The sequence below is a fragment of the Photinus pyralis genome, unplaced genomic scaffold, assembly GCF_008802855.1.
Source record: "Photinus pyralis isolate 1611_PpyrPB1 unplaced genomic scaffold, Ppyr1.3 Ppyr1.4_LG10, whole genome shotgun sequence".
In the NCBI taxonomy this organism is placed as follows: Eukaryota; Metazoa; Arthropoda; class Insecta; order Coleoptera; family Lampyridae; genus Photinus; species Photinus pyralis.
The window spans coordinates 13,397,757-13,415,484 of NW_022170250.1; the positions used below are offsets into that span (position 1 = coordinate 13,397,757).

At 47.5% G+C, this 17,728-nt stretch overlaps 5 protein-coding genes across 6 annotated transcripts; 4 read left to right on the forward strand and 1 right to left on the reverse strand.

Annotated features, from left to right (window-relative positions):
• Window positions 1-303: 303 nt before the first annotated feature.
• LOC116160993 lies at window positions 304-1,245 on the reverse strand. The gene is made up of 3 exons (XM_031474158.1): window positions 836-1,245; window positions 749-790; window positions 304-696 (listed from the first exon to the last, which is right to left on the reverse strand). Exons 1-3 carry the CDS (start codon window positions 906-908, stop codon window positions 329-331), a joined length of 483 nt encoding a protein of 160 aa, XP_031330018.1. The 5' UTR covers window positions 909-1,245; the 3' UTR covers window positions 304-328.
• A 99-nt stretch (window positions 1,246-1,344) lies between these two features.
• On the forward strand, window positions 1,345-3,899 carry LOC116160992 (4-coumarate--CoA ligase 1-like). The gene is made up of 6 exons (XM_031474157.1): window positions 1,345-1,461; window positions 2,054-2,172; window positions 2,231-2,736; window positions 2,788-2,947; window positions 2,992-3,285; window positions 3,331-3,899. The coding sequence occupies exons 1-6, from the start codon at window positions 1,446-1,448 to the stop codon at window positions 3,844-3,846; spliced, it is 1,611 nt and encodes a 536-aa protein (XP_031330017.1). The 5' UTR covers window positions 1,345-1,445; the 3' UTR covers window positions 3,847-3,899.
• Window positions 3,900-4,702: 803 nt separating this feature from the next.
• On the forward strand, window positions 4,703-7,789 carry LOC116160996 (ABC transporter G family member 23-like). Of its 2 annotated transcripts, none has more exons than XM_031474162.1 (9): window positions 4,703-5,035; window positions 5,082-5,229; window positions 5,275-5,631; window positions 5,893-6,342; window positions 6,390-6,567; window positions 6,615-6,730; window positions 6,778-6,845; window positions 6,890-7,155; window positions 7,203-7,789. In XM_031474162.1, exons 1-9 carry the CDS (start codon window positions 4,818-4,820, stop codon window positions 7,502-7,504), a joined length of 2,103 nt encoding a protein of 700 aa, XP_031330022.1. In that variant the 5' UTR covers window positions 4,703-4,817; the 3' UTR covers window positions 7,505-7,789. The 2 variants fall into 2 exon arrangements, with proteins under 2 accessions (XP_031330022.1, XP_031330023.1); XM_031474163.1 differs by having other exon boundaries at window positions 4,791-4,880.
• A 2,154-nt stretch (window positions 7,790-9,943) lies between these two features.
• LOC116160994 (P protein) lies at window positions 9,944-13,045 on the forward strand. Its single transcript, XM_031474159.1, has 12 exons — window positions 9,944-10,183; window positions 10,237-10,374; window positions 10,423-10,592; window positions 10,637-11,292; window positions 11,340-11,455; window positions 11,504-11,642; window positions 11,687-11,822; window positions 11,868-12,061; window positions 12,110-12,203; window positions 12,251-12,652; window positions 12,700-12,793; window positions 12,844-13,045. Exons 1-12 carry the CDS (start codon window positions 10,122-10,124, stop codon window positions 12,926-12,928), a joined length of 2,286 nt encoding a protein of 761 aa, XP_031330019.1. The 5' UTR covers window positions 9,944-10,121; the 3' UTR covers window positions 12,929-13,045.
• A 547-nt stretch (window positions 13,046-13,592) lies between these two features.
• LOC116160995 (ABC transporter G family member 23-like) lies at window positions 13,593-16,693 on the forward strand. The gene is made up of 11 exons (XM_031474161.1): window positions 13,593-13,935; window positions 13,984-14,147; window positions 14,198-14,358; window positions 14,406-14,556; window positions 14,601-14,957; window positions 15,004-15,456; window positions 15,494-15,671; window positions 15,720-15,835; window positions 15,881-15,948; window positions 15,998-16,263; window positions 16,311-16,693. Exons 2-11 carry the CDS (start codon window positions 14,061-14,063, stop codon window positions 16,610-16,612), a joined length of 2,139 nt encoding a protein of 712 aa, XP_031330021.1. The 5' UTR covers window positions 13,593-13,935; window positions 13,984-14,060; the 3' UTR covers window positions 16,613-16,693.
• Window positions 16,694-17,728: the final 1,035 nt, after the last annotated feature.

Below are 17,728 nucleotides of genomic sequence, written 5' to 3' on the forward strand. Positions count from 1 at the left end.
GGGGTCCATACCCCCCAGCAGACGAAGGTTTGAATATCTTTTTCCAAAAGTCACCAATATAAAAAGAGGTAACGGGTTCTCTTTTGCTGAGGGTGCTGCTGGGAGTATTCCACACCCCCCAGACCCCCCGGTGCGATGTTTTCACCCAAAAAGTCTACTGTTAGCACTGCTACGATAATTGTACCTTGGTACAGTCAGAGAGAGTCATCGAATTGCTGCTCCAGAATACTCTGGGGGACTTAAGCGCTCCGTTTTCCCTCATTCAGTATGGATCGCGACCAGTTCAACACAAATGTTGGTAGGTAATTATTTATTGTATAAACAATGTTTAAATGTGTTGGCTTATATTAAAATTGAAAGTAATCGCCTCTTCATAGCTCGGCGGGCAATCGTAACGTACCGAGCTGACGTAAGATGGCGGTAGATCCTGCGGGTAAGCTGAAGAGTAGCCCGTGACTCGAGCGTTCCTCAACGGTCGTGCGCCGACTCGCTCGGTGACCATCGGATTTCTGGCCAAAGTGTCCAAGAGGCAAGAGCACGAAGAGTTCGTGAGCTGGACCCTTGCACAGAATCTGTGCTCGCATCCACCACCAGTCTCTCTCGGCGCCTGCTCCTGGTGTTGGTTCTGCGAGAACTTCGCCTGCTGGTACACCACGTAGATGATAAACAGCACCAGCGACACTCCGGCGACTCCCACTGAAACGGGCAGATCAAGCTGAGGAAAACGCGCGCCCTCCCCCCCACTCACCCATGTAGTGTAACGGGCCGAAGGGCGTCGCGAAGCTCTTCGCTAGAAAAATGCCTTGAAAGATCCGAAAGGAATCGATAAACTTACAGTAGCCGACCGAATTCGTCACCTCGCTATCGATGGACTCCTCGGCGTACAAGTCGAGCGAGCCGTTAGACATTTCCAAACCCGCGCGCGGGCGTGGCGGAGTTTTAACTGAAAGGCTGAAATTTCTCTGGGGGGTTTTATAGGTCGCATGCCACGAAAGCGTTTTCAATGTCAGTACATCAAGTCACACCTTTTCGCGCGGAAAGTGATCAATATTTTGTACGAAATCGTTATACCCATTGCATTTGCAACTGAGTCGGTGGCCTAACTTCGGAGATACTAGGTGACGTGGTGCTTTGGGTAGGTCACACGCACCTCTTTGTCATACTCTTCCATTCAAAATTGATTTTATGCAACCAATATTAAATTAAAAGGCAAACCTATGAAGATGATGCCCAGCATCTACAGGTGGGCATCATTTTCTTAGGCACCTAAAAGAAAGCTGGTATCTAATCTAAAAAAAGGTAGACAGTCTAGAGTCCATGTTTTCTTATACCTCTAATGGAAATATTACAGCGTAATTATTGATAATTTCTTATCGCAATGATAATACGGATCAGATCCGCTGCCGTTAGTCACCCAAACACTACAATTGTTGAGTGCAAGCAAGATGAGTGGTTTACAAGGTAAGAAATTCGAGAAATGTAATTGTGTGTTTCGGATTCTTATACGCTTACATTCTGTAATCCTGATACAGAATTTTGTATCAGGAGAAGTTTGGCAACAATAAAGGCTTGTATCGCAACAAGATAATCAGCGGGGAGGCATTGCCCGATAAACTTGACTGTGTTTGTAATCCTGACACAATTTTTTTTTATATTAAATTGTGATTTGTATCGGGAGAACATAATACGCTGGATGGTTTTTGACAGCAAACATTAATGGGCGATCTCAAGGTGGATTCATGCCACTTGGGCGATCTCAATTCTACCGTTTCTCAAATTACGTGTGAAGCTCAATAAATTTTGCGCTTCTTTGTTTCTGTGATCCTAATACAACAAGAAATATCAGGAGAACATTTTACGGAAGATGTTTCCTCATTGTCTCTCAGCCGCAATTGTTACCTTGTCGGATTTCTGCTTTCCGGTTAGAATTGAATAGAACTTTATAGATCAGGAGACCACGTATAAGGAAAGCGTGGCACGGAAAGGTGTTTGATCTGTCAGTTTTTTTTACCATAGCGCGTTTCTGTGATCCTGATACACCTATTAACTTAAGATTCCAGTGACGATGACAGGATCGTGCGTATGCCCGATTTGGATTACACCCCCGATCCGAGAGGCCTGGGATTCGTCCTACACGCCTCCATGAAAAAGCACCTGGACACAATTGCTCAGGTAGACCCCTCCACCCCTCCCTCCTTCCCCCATCACTAAACCTTCGTGTCCGTTACAGATTGACGGCGTTACCGGAGAAACAGACACCTACCGTTCTCTACTGCAAAAATGCACACGGGTCGCCCACAGGATGCGAGCGATGGGCGTAACCGACGAGGACGTCGTGACGATCTACACCCACAACCACCTCAACGCGTGCGTGCCGTACCTGGCCGGTATGTTCCTGGGGGCGAAAGTGAGCGGTCTCGATCCCAGCTTGAGCGTAACCGACACGGCCCACCTTCTCCGCCTGGCCAATCCGAAGTTGGCGTTCGTGGCGCCCGAGCTTAGGACGCCGTTCCGCGAATCGCTCGCTCGAAGCGGAAGCGACACCAAGGTAATCACCTTCGGACCGGACTTTGACGAGCTCCTGGCACCGATCGAAGACGAAGATCGGTTTAGGCCCTACGAGGCGAAGGACCTGAAGGAAACCTGCATAATATTCTTCAGTAGCGGAACGTCGGGATTGCCGAAGTGCATTTGCACGCACCACTACGGCTTCATGTGCCAGTGGAAGCTCTTTCTGTACGTGGGATTTACTCCGGTGCGAGTTTCCTAACGTTGGACTTCTTCCAGGGATTGCGGCTTCGTGCAGGATGTTTACTTCGTCTTCTCCTCTCTCTACTGGGTGTCTGTGGCGTCGTGCATCTGCTCAGTTGTGCTGGGGGGCAAAACGCGCCTTTTTATCCCGAGATTCAGTGTCGAGGCCGTATGGAATGCGATAGATAAATACAAGGTGAGTCACAAGAAACTAGTCCGTAATTTCAGTGCCAACTGCAGCCCACCTTGATCGCCGCGGTACCATTTCACCTGGTGTCCGTAAGCAACGCCAGGCCAATAGATGTCGACACAAGCAGCTTGGTACATATATTAGTGGGCGGAGCCGCCCTAATCGAGTCGCAGCTTAAAACCATCCGGAAAGCGTTCCCGGACAGTGAACTCTACACAGGGTATGGACAAACCGAAATGGCAGTCACTATCACAGTGTTCAAACCGAACAGCCCCAGAGATCGCGAACTCATTCGGAAGAAACCCACCTCCTGCGGTACTGGTTGTCCCGGTATTTCCTATAAGGTAAACCAGCTTCGGCACCCCCTCCCAACCTTACACTTTGATCAGATTGTAGATCTACAAACGCAAGAACTTCTAGGCCCCAACCAGCAGGGGGAGCTACGACTGAAAACGAAATTCCACCTGAGCGGCTACTACAAGATGGACTCCTCCCACTTACTCGACGAAGACGGATGGTACAAGACCGGCGACGTGGTTTACTACGACGACGACCGCTGCTTCTACGTCGTGGACCGTCTGAGCGAGTTCCTCAAGTTTCGGGGCTTTCACGTGCCCCCCGCGTGGATCGAAGACGTCCTCGCCGCCCACCCGCAGATCGCCGGATCGTTGGTGATCGGGCTGCCTCACGACCTCGACGAAAACCATCTGATGGCTTTGGTGGTGTTAAAGGATCGGGCGGCGAACGTCGAGGCGAAGGAGATCGAGAGGTACGTCGAGGAGAGGGTGGACGACAGGAAAAGGTTGAGGGGCGGCGTCAAGATTGTCGATGCGATTCCGCTGTCGGACGCCGGTAAAATGAGAAGGAGGGAGATTAGGAATATGGTTTTGAGGGGGGAATTGTAAAGATCGAAATTTTGTCCTGTACTTGTATTAGTTGCATTAAAATAAATATATATAAATATAAATCACGAAGAGTTTTGTGTTAGCAGGATCTCGCCCCTGAGACGGGTAAGTTTGTCCCTCGTGCGGGAATTCCAAGCCTACAGTTGAAATTCGAGATTCCTTACATGTCCGCCCCATACCAAAGCTTTTTCGACGACTTTCTTAGATTATCAGGCGCACAGAGATACAAAATTGTATGTCCGGATACTCCCTGAACTTGAAGATCTCCTGCTACGGAAACTGTAGCAAAAACACATAGTTCAAACTAAAATCGAAACCCTTTCCAACGATTTTTGATGCATTATCAGGAGCACAGATTCGTAAAAACTGCTGTAAGCGTAATAATCTTTGTTAAGACCAAACAAACGTATATTCCTTCTGATATCAAAACATTTTGATATTTTTAAGAGATTATCAGGAGCACAGCATTAAGTAAGTTGTATGGTACATGATCACCTAATACGACAACAAACGTAAAACGTACTTAAATCTATCAGGAGCTACTTGTGAATTTATTTCTTCTGATACTAGGATGATTTTATTGTATTATCAGGATCATAGAAGTAGTATACCGCGCATTTTATGACCTCCTGCTACAAGAGCTGCAGTAAAACATTCGTTCACGTGCGCGACATTGTGAATGAGTGGTTCTGCACGAAATGTTTTCGTTCTCGTGACATTTAAACATTTCTGAAGTTATCAGGAGCACAGTTTTAACGGCCACGTTTAATCACGTTCTGTTGTGTGAGTCCTGAAAAGCGAAAAAATCGACCAGAAATAATTAGGTGAACTCGGAGCAATAGAAACAGTTAACGAACTGATCCGAAAATACCACGATAAGCAGATAAGAACTAAAAAAAGTTCGAAAGGTTACTATATCAGAACATTACGTCAATTCATCGCGAAACAGCGTAGCGTTCAGTTAAACTTCAATGTTCGGTGATTTACTCGAGAATTCCACCACCGAGGGGGTGTTTTCTGCATTGGTGAACAAGGTACGTGATTGGAGTTTACAGACGAATAATGGCGGAAACGAAATTGATGTCAGTCACGGCGTTGGCAGCGCGGTGGCGGTCGAAGGCGCTTTTAAAAGATATGGTCGCGTTCAGGTACTGCACGACCTCTCAATGGACGTGCCCAAAGGATCCATGTATGTATCCCCGGCAAAAATGAGGGTTCAAAAGTGTTCTTCGTAGATACGGCCTGCTAGGTGCGAGTGGGTGCGGGAAGACGACACTTTTGGGCTGCATCGTCGGCATCAAGCGGCTCGATTCTGGGAACGTGTACGTCTTCGGGGAAAGGGCGGGAGGGCGAAACGAGTCGCGGATCGGGTACATGCCCCAGGTAAGCTACGGAACCGTCTCGCGTAACCTCATCTTCAAACCTTAGGCGACGGGTTTGTACGGCGAGTTCACCGTTACGGAAACCCTAAGGTTCTTCGGGAGGGTTATTGGAATGGACGAGGCCAAAATCGACGAGAGGTCGAGGTACCTCGTCGATCTGCTCGCGCTGCCACCGCACGAGGGCTCGGTGGCGAACTTGAGCGGCGGACAGCAGAGACGCGTGTCGCTGGCGGTGGCGCTTTTGCACGAACCCGAACTGTTAATTCTGGACGAGCCGACGGTCGGGGTGGATTGCACGTTGAGGGAGCTAATTTGGGAACACTTCAAGAGCCTTACGGGGAACGGCGGAGTTACCATTATCATTACGACGCATTACATTGAGGAGGCGCGGCAAGCAAATCGTGTAAGTTTGAATCGTTTTCTATCCCCGCGAGAAAGGTACCCAACCCCTTGTTCGAGGTCTGCCGTTTAAAGAGTTCGCTTGATTACCAACGAAAACACTAATTGTAAACAATAGTTCTTTGTAGGAAAAAAATACGACACCGGCACGCTTAATTGAGTTGTCCTCGACGGTCTAGTATTTTGTCGGAAACCATTATGAAAACAACACTGTGTAGAATTTCAACCGTACTGAACCTCAATTTAAGGCTAATGACTATTTCAGGTCGGTATAATGAGAGGCGGTTGCCTGATGGCCGAATCGGCACCCGCCGTACTGATGAAGCGGCACCAAGCGGAGACGCTCGAAAGGGTCTTCTTGGCGCTGAGCGTGGAACAGAACCAGGCGAAGCGCACCGTAGGGATCGCCGCGCGGGCGGATCGGCCTAAAGCTACCGGAAGGTGGCCCATCGAACGCGGCCACATGAAGGCGTTGGTGTGGAAGAACGCCTTGTGGTTGCGTAAAAATCTCACGGTCCTCGCGGTCGTCACGCTGCTTCCCGTCGTTATGGTCTCAGTATTTTGCCTCGCGATCGGACATTCCCCCTTTGACCTGACGGTCGCCGTAGTTAACCAGGAGGTGGGGTTCCGGAACTGCAACTCGACTCTGGTTTGCGGAAGTGAGGAGGCTAGTTGCGCGTTCCTCGGGTACTTAGAGGAACGAGGTTTGGTGATGGTAAGTCCGCACGATCTTGCCGTCGGGCTGTAAGCGAAGGGTTTCAGCGTTACTTCGAGAGTGAGGGTGACGCAATTGCGTCGGTAATGAAAGGTGAGACCTACGCGTCGATTGTCATAAGGAGAAACTACTCCCGTGGCTTGCACGTCCGTGCTTACGACTGGCAAGGATTAAGCGTGAGCGAATTGGCCGGCTCCTCCATAGATGTCTTCAGGGACCTCTCGAGTATGCCCCTGGAACTTTCTCATCAAAGGATTTCACTGTCGTTTCAGATAAACACCTAGCAATTCACCTTCAGATCACCCTCTACCAGACTTTCCAGCAGTTTTTCTACGACTACATCGAAAGTTGTGGACGACGCTGGGAAGCCATGAAGGTGCCAGTACAGGTATGGATCGGGGCGCTTTAGACAGTTGCTCTAGGTCGGTTTTTCAGTGGGAGGCCGTTTATGGAAGCATGAATCCGAACTTTACCGACTTTTCTATACCGGGCGTCCTACTCTCGTAAGTACCAACCAAGGTGTAGATCACTCACGCTTCCGTTTCAGGATCATCTTCATCATAGGGGTCATTCTAACCGCCTACGCCATGCTTATAGAGCGCAACGAAGCCAGCTTGGAACGTACACTAGCAATGGGCGTGACTAAAGTGGAACTACTTACCGCCCACATCGTCATAGAATACGCCATAATGAGCACGCAAATAGTACTAGCAATGCTCTGCGCATTTTTAGTGTTTGGAATGACCATCGAAGGCTCTCTTTTGTTATCCACCTTACTGCTCATGCTCGCGGGTTTCTGCGGCATCTCCTACGGTACGTACGACACGTAGACTGACGACGCGTTGACCGAACACTTTCAGGCCTCGTCATATCGTGCGTGTCAAACTCGCCGATCATCATCGCCCTGGCGGCCATGGGAAGCTACTTCGCGATAGTTCTAACGGGCGGACTAATCTGGCCGATCGAGGCGATGCACTGGCTCCTGAAACCGTTCGCGCTGTTCTTCCCTCTGACGAAGTCGACGGAAAGCCTAAGACACATCATGCACAAAGGCTGGGGATTGTTCGATGGGGACGTTTACGTCGGGTTCCTCTCCGTCATTACTTGGAGCTTGGTTTTGCTGTCATTCAGTGTGGTTCTGATTAAATTTCAAAAGAATTGATCATGTCGCCTTCACCACTTCATCCCTCAGCTTCCAAATGGCGAGTCTAGTAAATAAACAACGTAAATAAGACCTTCAGCTTTAGAGAACCACCTTTGAACTTTAAACTTGAAGAATGAATTATGGAATATCGAAGTGTAAGGTGTTCTTACGGTTTTGCCTTCAGGTCACTCAAGCCGGCGGGCCAAAGGTCAAAAGACGAATCAGTTTTAAGCATTTGTTATAATTATAGTGTACCGGTTGCGTATACACCTTTGGCTAGCACATAAATAACCCCAAACCACGCGTGTTTCATTTTCATTGGCTTGATGATAGTACCCTTGAACTTAGGGGTCGTGTCTTATATATTAGGTGCTTCAGTACGGGGTTGTCTGAAACGGTATTTGGTTCTTTTATAATGGAAAATTCTAGTGCCCTAAGGATTTCAAAATTGACTGGTTAGGCTTTACCAGGCATAATACGACAAGGGGTCGAGGGGGAGGACTTTGGTTGGTAGAAATCAATTCCTTTCGTTGAGACCTTTCATTAGAGTACCATGAAGGATAAAACCAGTTCCCCCCCCCCCCCCCAATCCCCCTCTTTTCATTAGGGGTCAGAAAGAAAGGCGGTAGTTGGCAGAAAACGGGTCCTTTCGTTGAGACTTTTAATTAGAATACCATGAATGATAAAATTAATGTCTACCACCCCCACCCCCCCTCTCTGAGCCATCACCCACTGATCTCGCTCGAATAAAACACTACGGGCATACAAATGCAAACACTAAGACCATTTGGTTGTCGGTTTCAGGAACAGCATCTCACGAAATAATTCATGCTCCCCCCCCCCCCCCCCCCATGACAGCGAAATTTGATGCGCTAAACATTGCAGGAGAGCATGATGTAGACATGAAAAGCGAGATGATATTCCTGCTCCTAATACACGGAGGATCAATGATAAAACCCTTGTCTACCAGAAGAACAGGATGTAAAGAAGGTGTTTATCCATCTCAACACCTTATCTTGCCCTAAACTTTTAACAGGAAAAGATAATGCATGGGGAAGTGTTTCTACTCCTAATACACGAAAAGGCAGTTAGGGAATTCTAATAAAGTTCCTCTTCCCACCAGGGGAACATATGATGGATGAGGAGGTCTCTTTCCAACATCAAAAGACACCGTACCTCCTCTTAAACTTTTAAGTTTTGTACCGGGAGAATATAATGGACGAGGGTGCTCCCAAAGGCACAAGGTATTGGTTAGGAACGAGCTAAACGACAGGCAAGAAAGAGCAAGAAAAAGAGAGAGGGGAATCCTGCATAAAAGTTACTAGAGGGAGAGATCAGGAAATACTAGAAGGTGATAGAACAATGGAAGAGGTGAAGTAAAGAGAGGGCAATAGAGAGCATGGTAGGGCACGGAAGAGCAAGAGATGATTGAAGTATAGGAAGAGACAGGAGAATGCAGCATGGGACAGGAAAGAGAAGGTAGGATGTAACAGGAGACAGAAGATGGTGGGAGGGAGAGGAGTGCAGAGGTGAGGATTTGCGAAGAGACAAGAAAACAACAGTGTAGCAGGATAGAGCAAAAATAAACGGCAGTGGCTAAAAGAGGAGGTCTCGTGCCATTAATAAAAGGCCTCACTCTAGCTAAACTTTTATAGACTTGTATCAGAAGAACATAAGGTACCAGAAAGTATTTCTGCTGCTAATGTGCAGAGAAACTCCCTCTACCAGGAAAGCATGATGGTGGGGAGGGGTTCTTCTATCTCAAAAGAAATATTTTCAACACAAATCTTGTATCAGGCGATTATAATGTAAGGGGAGGTGTTTTCGCTCCTAATACACAGAGTATTACTTAGAAGATTCTTACAAAATTTCTTTGGCTACCAGGAGAACGTGATGGTCGAGGAGGTCTGTTTCCATTAGCAATTACTTCAACAGCAACACCCTACTCTGGCTTAAATTTGTATAAATCCACCTTGTGTCAGAAATATAAGACTCGAGGAGGTCTTTCTGCTCTTGTATCAGGCGAATATAATGTGCGAGATGTTCCTGTTTCTAATACACTGAGTATTAGTGTCTGAATATTTGCGTTATCAAACTTTTGTCAAATTTCTCTGGCTACCAGGAGCACATGATTTCAACACCTCACTTTGCCCGAAATGTTTACTATTTTTTAACAGGAAAATATAACGCGTGAGGCGGCGGAGTGGCCGTTAGAAAATTCTAATAAAATTTCTCTGGCCACCAGGGGAACACGATAGACGAGGAAGTCTTTTCCAATACACTGCCTTTTTTTGAGCCCCGAAAAAAACTTTGTCTCAGATCGACCCGGAAAAAAAATTTTCTTATAGAACGTGGCCTGTAGAATACATAATTTCAAACAGTTCCAAGATTAGGCTACTGGTTCAAAAGTTACAGCCCCTTGAATTTTTTTTCGAAATTGGTCTATAACTTTTGATTGAGAAGCCTGATCGAAAAAGTACGAATTGATTAGGAATTAAATCTTCAGGTGGTGGAAGTCATAATCTAATTCAAATTTTGGTGCGCGCGCAAAACTCGTCCCCGTAACCGACAGGTGCCCGGTTCCGATAAGTTTATCTCTCCACATTCGCCTGGACATGAACAATAAATTGATAGAATGAGTGCGACGTGCTCCAAAACGAAAACCTCCGCCGAAAATCTGCACGATACCCCACAAAGGTACGGCATCCCTCCGGTTCATTTCTGCTCGAAATGATCGTTTTCGATTGCAGCACGAAACTGGAAAACTCCGAGCAGATCCATTGCCCGAACGGAACGCACGTGAAGATATTGGTGATACCGCCGCTCGGAGAGGATGCGCAAATTGTCGACCTGCAGGAGGTCGACATCTTCAAAGAGCAGCAAAAATTGTAAGTGTTATTTTGGAATTTTTCGTTATTGAGTGCGGCTGGGTATAGGAACAACATCCATCTGCCGAAGGCGAAACGGAAATGGAAAAAGTACGTGAAGTACGCCAAGGTGGCGGTATTAATTGCGATTTGGATCGGGTGCAGTTGCGTGTTAATGGCGAAGCACGTCACCGTGGAGGAGGTCCACCAGGTTAGCGTGCCGAAGAATACCAATAAAGGTCGTTTGCGCGCGTTAATCTTCTGCCTGTAACTGAACTTTCAGGGTATATCATTACGGAAATACCACGCCATGGTAAATTATGGGTGAGACTGGGCGGAGCACTTCTGCCACCGTACTACAGCAACCTATCCACCCATTCTCTACGCGTTTGGGTTCAGTTCGTTGTTCTGCTGAACCCTTTGAAAAACCGCACGAAAATCAAAGAATCAAGCATACTGTTCGTGCAAAACGTTTCGAGTGTTTGGACGGTGCCGCTGGTCACCGAGAATTTGATCGGTGTCGTCCCCGAGGTGAAGCAGAAGCACGAGTTTAAGCTGACCAATTTTACCGAGGCTCCGTTTAGCAGCTGCATTGTGAGGGTGAACATGAAGACCAACTTGAAGACGAATCTACCTTTATCATTGTCTTACAACGTGCACCCCATCAACGTGGACGATGGGGTGATCTACGCGGCGCTGGTGTTGGTGCTTCTCTACGTCTTGATCATCTTCGAAGTGATCCATCGCACTCTAGCGGCGATGTTAATAAGCACGCTGTCCATTGCGATTCTGGCCGCGAACAACGCGCGTCCCGGTCTGGACGAGGTCGTCTCCTGGATCGACATTGAAACGCTCCTCCTGCTTTTCTCCATGATGACGCTGGTTAGCATCTTCAGCGAGACCGGGATTTTCGATTACACGGCCGTGTTGGCCTACAAGGTAAGGCAGTTTGCTCTCGCCACCTTTTGCTACGGCACCAATTGCAGTGGACCAATGGACGGGAATGGCCGCTAATCAACAGCTTGTGCCTTTTGACCGCGATCCTCTCGTGCTTTTTGGACAACGTCACCACCGGTCTTCTTATGACACCCATCACCATTCGGTTAGAGGGGTGCTCTTTCTATGCTCGCTTTAAACGATCATCTTGCAGGCTGTGCGAGGTAACCAAGCTCGATCCAATTCCAGTGTTAATCAGCATGATCATCTTCTCGAATATTGGCGGCGCCATTACCCCAATCGGCGACCCGCCCAATGTTATAATCGCCTCGAACCCCGACGTAGTGAAATCGGTAAGTCACCAGGCCTGTGGCGATGCCTTAGCAAGTGCTTGCAGGGGGTGAACTTCACCACGTTCATCTTGCATATGGGAGTTGGAGTGCTACTAGTCTCGGTGTTCACCTACCTCCACCTCAGGTTTCTCTACCGTAACGTGCGCGACTTGAGGTACAACGAGCCACGGGAGGTTCTAGGTGAGGAGGTGGATTCACCCAACAAAGTCTCACCGTTTATTACAGAGTTAAAGCGCGAAATTGCCGTGTGGCAAAGGGCGGCGGCGTGCATGAGCAGCTACAGCAAGGACGAGGAGGTGGTCAAGGAGACTTTGAAGAAGCGGTCGTCTCGGCTCATCGGCAAACTGAACACGAAGACCCGCATCCACATGTCGCAAGCCGAAAACTACGAAGGCAACCTGGAAGACTTGCAAAAGAAGGTGAGCCCAGCGACAATTTTGCGAATTCATCAGGTGTTCCACTTTCAGTACCCCATCCGAGACAAACCCCTGCTGATCAAATCGGGCCTCACGCTAATCTTCGTGGTCGTCCTGTTCTTCTTACACTCGAACCCGGAGATAGGTAGCTGACGCTCTGTGGCCTTTTTCAAAGTAGGGTGAGATTTTTAGGTCGCCTGGGCTTGGGGTGGACTTCGCTGCTCGGCGCGTTACTTTTACTGCTGCTCTACGATCGCGGCGACATCGAGTCGGTCTTCTCGCGCGTCGAGTGGTCGACGCTTCTGTTTTTCGGCGCCCTCTTCGTGATCATGGAGGCGATGGCGAAGCTCGGTCTCATCGAGTGGATCGGGAAGCAAACGCAGCAGGTGATCATGTCCGTCGGGCAGGAGTCGCGACTGGCCGTCGCCATTATGCTCATTCTTTGGGTTTCGGCGCTCGCCTCGGCGTTCGTCGACAACATCCCGCTGACCACCATGATGATTAAGGTCGCCACGGTGTTGGCCGACGACGCGGAGCTTCAGCTGCCGTTACAGCCGCTAGTTTGGGCGCTGTCGTTTGGCGCCTGCTTCGGGGGTAGGTCTGCCATCGCCGTTACCCCTCAGTCAACGTTTTTCTTTCAGGCAATGGTACTTTATTTGGTTCTTCGTCAAATATCGTTTGCGCCGGCGTTGCCGAGCAGCACGGCTACCGATTTACCTTCATGCAGTTTATGAAGTGAGTATGAACTGAACTGCTGCAGTGAACTACTTTTTGTGCATTTTTAGGGTTGGCTTTCCAATTATGCTCACCAGTGTGGTCGTAGTTAGTGTCTATTTGATTATAGTTCATGTTGTACTTGAGTGGCATTAAGTTCCTTTAAAATAAATTCTCCTCTCTTTCTACCTTCGAGAGCATGAAAGAGGTCCAAGGTTTGAGCCTTGTGGCACTCCACGCGGACTAGAGTCAGTGGGGTTATAGTCCATCTCCATCTAAACAAGTTTCGGAAGGTACTATGGTCCTAGGAACGCAGAAGGTACTCGATCACAAAGTCTATCCATTGATGTTCTCCGAAAGTCGCACATATATTTAATTGATTACAACTAAGACGCATAACAGGATGTTTTATGAGAAAGTCTGAAGTTCTTTAACCTTGTTCACAACAGTTTCCATACAATGTATCTCACGCAGATAGTACAATCTTGGTACCATTTTAGAGAGTGATTTAGTTTGGCACCCCCTGCACACTGAACAGGTTTAGAAGAAGAAGTACAGTTTTGTTTATTGATTGTGCGACGGGTGAGAACCACTTCTGCACTTGCCAACAAAATTATCAACCAAATATAGTGGTTGTTGACTTGGTACGTTTTGAAAATTCGAAATGAGATTTTTTTAGACCTTAAGGCTCTGCTAGGTGGATCCCCCAGGATCGCCGGTCTTACTGTTAGCACTCATACAAAAACTCCTTGCGACCGTTTGAGGTTGCAAAAAATTATGTTAAAAGCCTTAAGGTCGCGAATTTCAGCTTTAAAGGTTCCACATTTGAAACTCTCGCTTATTGCAAAGCTAGTAGCTGACAAAAATCGAGTTTTTTAAACTTTGGAAACTTGGACACTAGAATAATCAGCAACGTTGAATGTTTCTTGCGTTCTGGGCTCCTTCAAAACTGAAGGTCTTCGGCAGATATTTGCGACCAAATTGTAAATTAATCTTCGGCCTTGGTATTTGTCAACAGTTTTCATGCGTAATTAGATCAATTTCATGTTAAAGCAACAGTAAACACGACTGACCTGTTTTTGTTCTGGACTGACCTGCCTTAATCACATCTGCTAAAACAGTCTCAATGGACTTTGATTGATCCTAGTTTTGTAGGGTAAAAGGTAAGTGGTAGAGTTGGTGGCCTACGCACTAATTTACCCACTATGTAGGCCAATAACTGTTCTGGAGAGGTTATCGCGTCTGCGTCTGTTCGATAAGTGAGTACCAAGTTCGAAATTGTTAGCAAATGGTGCACGAAAACATGTTCGGTGATTTGGGCGAGACGAACGCGAAGCAGGGGTTCTTCCAAAGGATCGTGGCCCTTAAAAAACGGGTAAGTCACTGACCGAAACCATCGCCAAAGGTTAATGATGCGGTTTGTAGCTGTTCAAGCGTTCGAAATGCCTGCCGGAAATCGAGCTGGATTCAAGGTTCATTGGGCCGAGTCTTGCGTCGAACGCGGTTGTGGTGAAGGGCGCTTTCAAGAATTATGGGTCGCTTAAAGTGCTCGAAGATTTCAATATGACCGTCCCGAAAGGCGCCATGTAAGTAAGCGATTTCGGCACTTCAAAGGATTTTTGGTGGTTTGCAGTTATGGATTACTTGGGGCGAGTGGTTGCGGAAAAACTACGCTGTTGGAATGCCTCAATGGAAGAAAGGTGTTGAGCTATGGCACAATCAGCGTTCTTGGTCAAAAAGTGCCTGGGCCGCGCAATGAAACCAAGATCGGCTACATGCCTCAGGTATGCCTTAAAGTGAGGGACCTTCACTGAGGCTTTGTGATTAGGCAACATCGCTCTACGCGGATCTGACGGTTCGGGAAACCCTACTCTTTTTTGGCCGCTTGATTGGTATGAAGGAAGGCAAGATTGAGGAGAGGTCGAAGTATTTGATTGAATTGCTGATGATTCCCGACCCAAACCAACGACTGAGCGATATGAGTGGAGGGCAACAGCGCCGGTTGTCCTTGGCGGTCGCGCTCCAGCACGAGCCCGAACTGCTGATTCTGGACGAACCCACCGTTGGCATGGACTCAGTTCTGAGGCAGTTAATTTGGGATCACTTCAGGAGCCTGACCGCGAGCGGCGAGGTCACCATAATTATAACAACGCACTACATCGAGGAAGCCCTCAAGGCCAACTTGGTAAGCCCGATCTTTCGGTGGGGATAGTGTTCGAGTTTTACCACAGGTCGGCCTGATGCGCGGTGGTTGCTTGATGGCGGAAGACGACCCGAAGAACCTCCTCAAGCTGCACCAGCTACCGAGGCTCGAAGACGTTTTCCTCAAGTTCTGCGTAGCGCAAAATCAAAGCCAAATCGCTAGGTCGGCAAATTCTCCTAGATCAACCGGTAAAATTAAGGAGGGAATGACAGTGAAACACCACCATCTGAAGGCGCTGGTCTTGAAAAACTTCCAGTGGATGTATAAAAATTGGGGATCGACCTTGATCGCGCTGCTACTACCAGTGGTGATCCTTTGCAGTTTTTGCCTCGCGATTGGTCACAATCCCACTAACTTCGCAATCTCCGTTGTGAACCTGGAAGTTGAACCCAAGTCATGTAGGTTCGAACCGATCCATTGCGAAAGTGAACAGTTGAGCTGCACCTTCCTCAGTTACCTAGGGAGTAGGCAGTTGATGATGGTAAGATCGGACCGAAGTGCACGCGCCAATTTTGTAGACTTTTTACAGTAGCGAATTCGACGCCATGCAGTCCGTACGGTCGGGAAGGTCTTACGCTTCGATAGCGATTAACGTCAATTTCTCCAGAGCGTTGCGGTCACGCGCCTACGATTGGTTCGGTTCGAACTCGTACGACTTAGAGCACTCGACCATTAGCGTCTTCAGGGATACCACGGGTAAGAATTTTTAAACAACACCACTGCGACTTGTCACCTGGTTTATAGTAAAACCCATGTCACTTTACCTGCAAAGAATGCTCTACCAAATACTACAAGATTTCGTTAACAACTTCGTGGAGAGTTGCGGTATCAACAAGAACGTGGTGAAGGTACCTATGAAGGTGAGTGCTCTTGGCCAAACGACAGATTTTGATCAGTATTCCTAGTGGGACGCAATTTATGAGTTGATGAACACAGATTTTAACGATTTTGCACTTCCGGGCGTGCTAATATTGTAAGTATCCCAGAATCATCTTGATCAAAATCATCAATTGTGCCAGCAGAATCATTTTCATCGCCGCCATACTCTACACCGCTCTGTCCATGCACTCCGAGCAAAGCGAAACGATCATGGAACGACTTCTGGCGACCGGCGTCAATCGAACCGAACTGATGTTGTCGTACGTGATGGCAAACAGCGTCGTGCTGTTTTTCCAAACCTTCTTCAGCATGGTGACCGTCTTCGCCGTGTTCGGAGCGACAACGAAGGGATCTCTGGTGCTAGTCACATTCCTCGCGTTTCTCTGCGGCTTCGCCGGAGTGTGCTACGGTGATGGTCCCCGTGAATTTAGCGATCACTAATAATATTCGTTCCAGGGATGTTTATATCGTGCCTTACACATTCGGAAATAGGCATTTTCCTAATAGGGATAGGTACATCGTTCGCTATAATGTTTGTGAGCGGAACCCTGTGGCCCGTGGAGGCGATGCACTGGCTCCTGAAACCGTTGGCCCCATTCTTCCCCCTTACTATGCCAACACGCAGCATGAAAAGTATTATGCACAGGGACTGGAATTTCTTAAGGGCAGATGTCTACGTTGGGTTCTTTACCATAGTCCTATGGGCTGCCGTACTGCTGTTGCTCTGCTTCTTCCTTATCCGATTTAAACGCGCTTAACACAAAGTGAAGATCAAGAGATGAGTACCTACACGAATTGAATTTGAGTTCTCGCATGTTAATAAATTAGATCGATAAATAGATTGCATTTTCATGTCTTATCCTAACCTTTGCCTCTACCATCCCTTGGGCTTTGGTGACCTGTTTGCCATCTTGCCTTCGCTTGCTCTCTCCTGCCTCCCTTTGCCCTGTTCTGTTCCACTCCCGATCCTGACCCCTCCGACAGTACCCTGTCTTTACCATTCTTGATGACTCATTTTACCCTTGCTTTTCTTCTGTCCCATCACCTCATTTCCTTGTTCTATCTCGTACTATCATCTGCATCTTCCTCTTTCTTTTCTTCTCTGCAATTCCTCGCCCTTTTATGCCCTAATACTTTTTTTAACCCACTTCCTTGTTTCCCTCTTTTTTCTACTTATTTTTTCTCGTACCTCTTTCCGGTTTGTCTTCTTCTGCCCTCTTGTTCTCTGCCGTTAACTCTCGTCTTCTATCATCTTGTGCCGTTACATGTTGTACTGCACTCTGCTGCTCTAATCTGTCTTTTTTATGTTCTCTATACCATCCCTTGCCTTCTCATGTTTTCTCTCTCGCACCGGCTATTGCTATCTCGTGATCACTTCTGCGCCCTTCCTCCCGCTATCTTCTTTCCTCTCCTGGCCTCGCTTGCCTTGTCCCAATTCCCTTTCCGTTGCTATTCTTTTCTTGTCTTTTCTAATCTTCCACTACCGTTTCTTGTCTTTTTCCAGCTCTGTACTGACCTCTGATGCCATCGCTTTATTATGGTGCTCGTATCGAACAAGTATCACTAAGGCTCTAGTATAATCTAGGGAGCACCCTTTGAGATTGTTGGAGAATGCTCTTACAGGTTCTTCGAGGTTTTACTCTTTGACACTGATCCACGGATGGCGGCATATATCAAAGGAAAGACCCAAAAAATGAGTACCATTTTGTGGAGGATTTTTTAGTGAAACTCCTTGTAATTCATTTGGAATTTTGTAAAAAATCCCAGGAAAAAACCAAGACCGTTTTGGAATTTTTGAACACCCTTTGTATACAGTAGATAGATCATACTATATATCTCCTACAAGACAGTCAGTAAAGAGACACTTTGGTGTT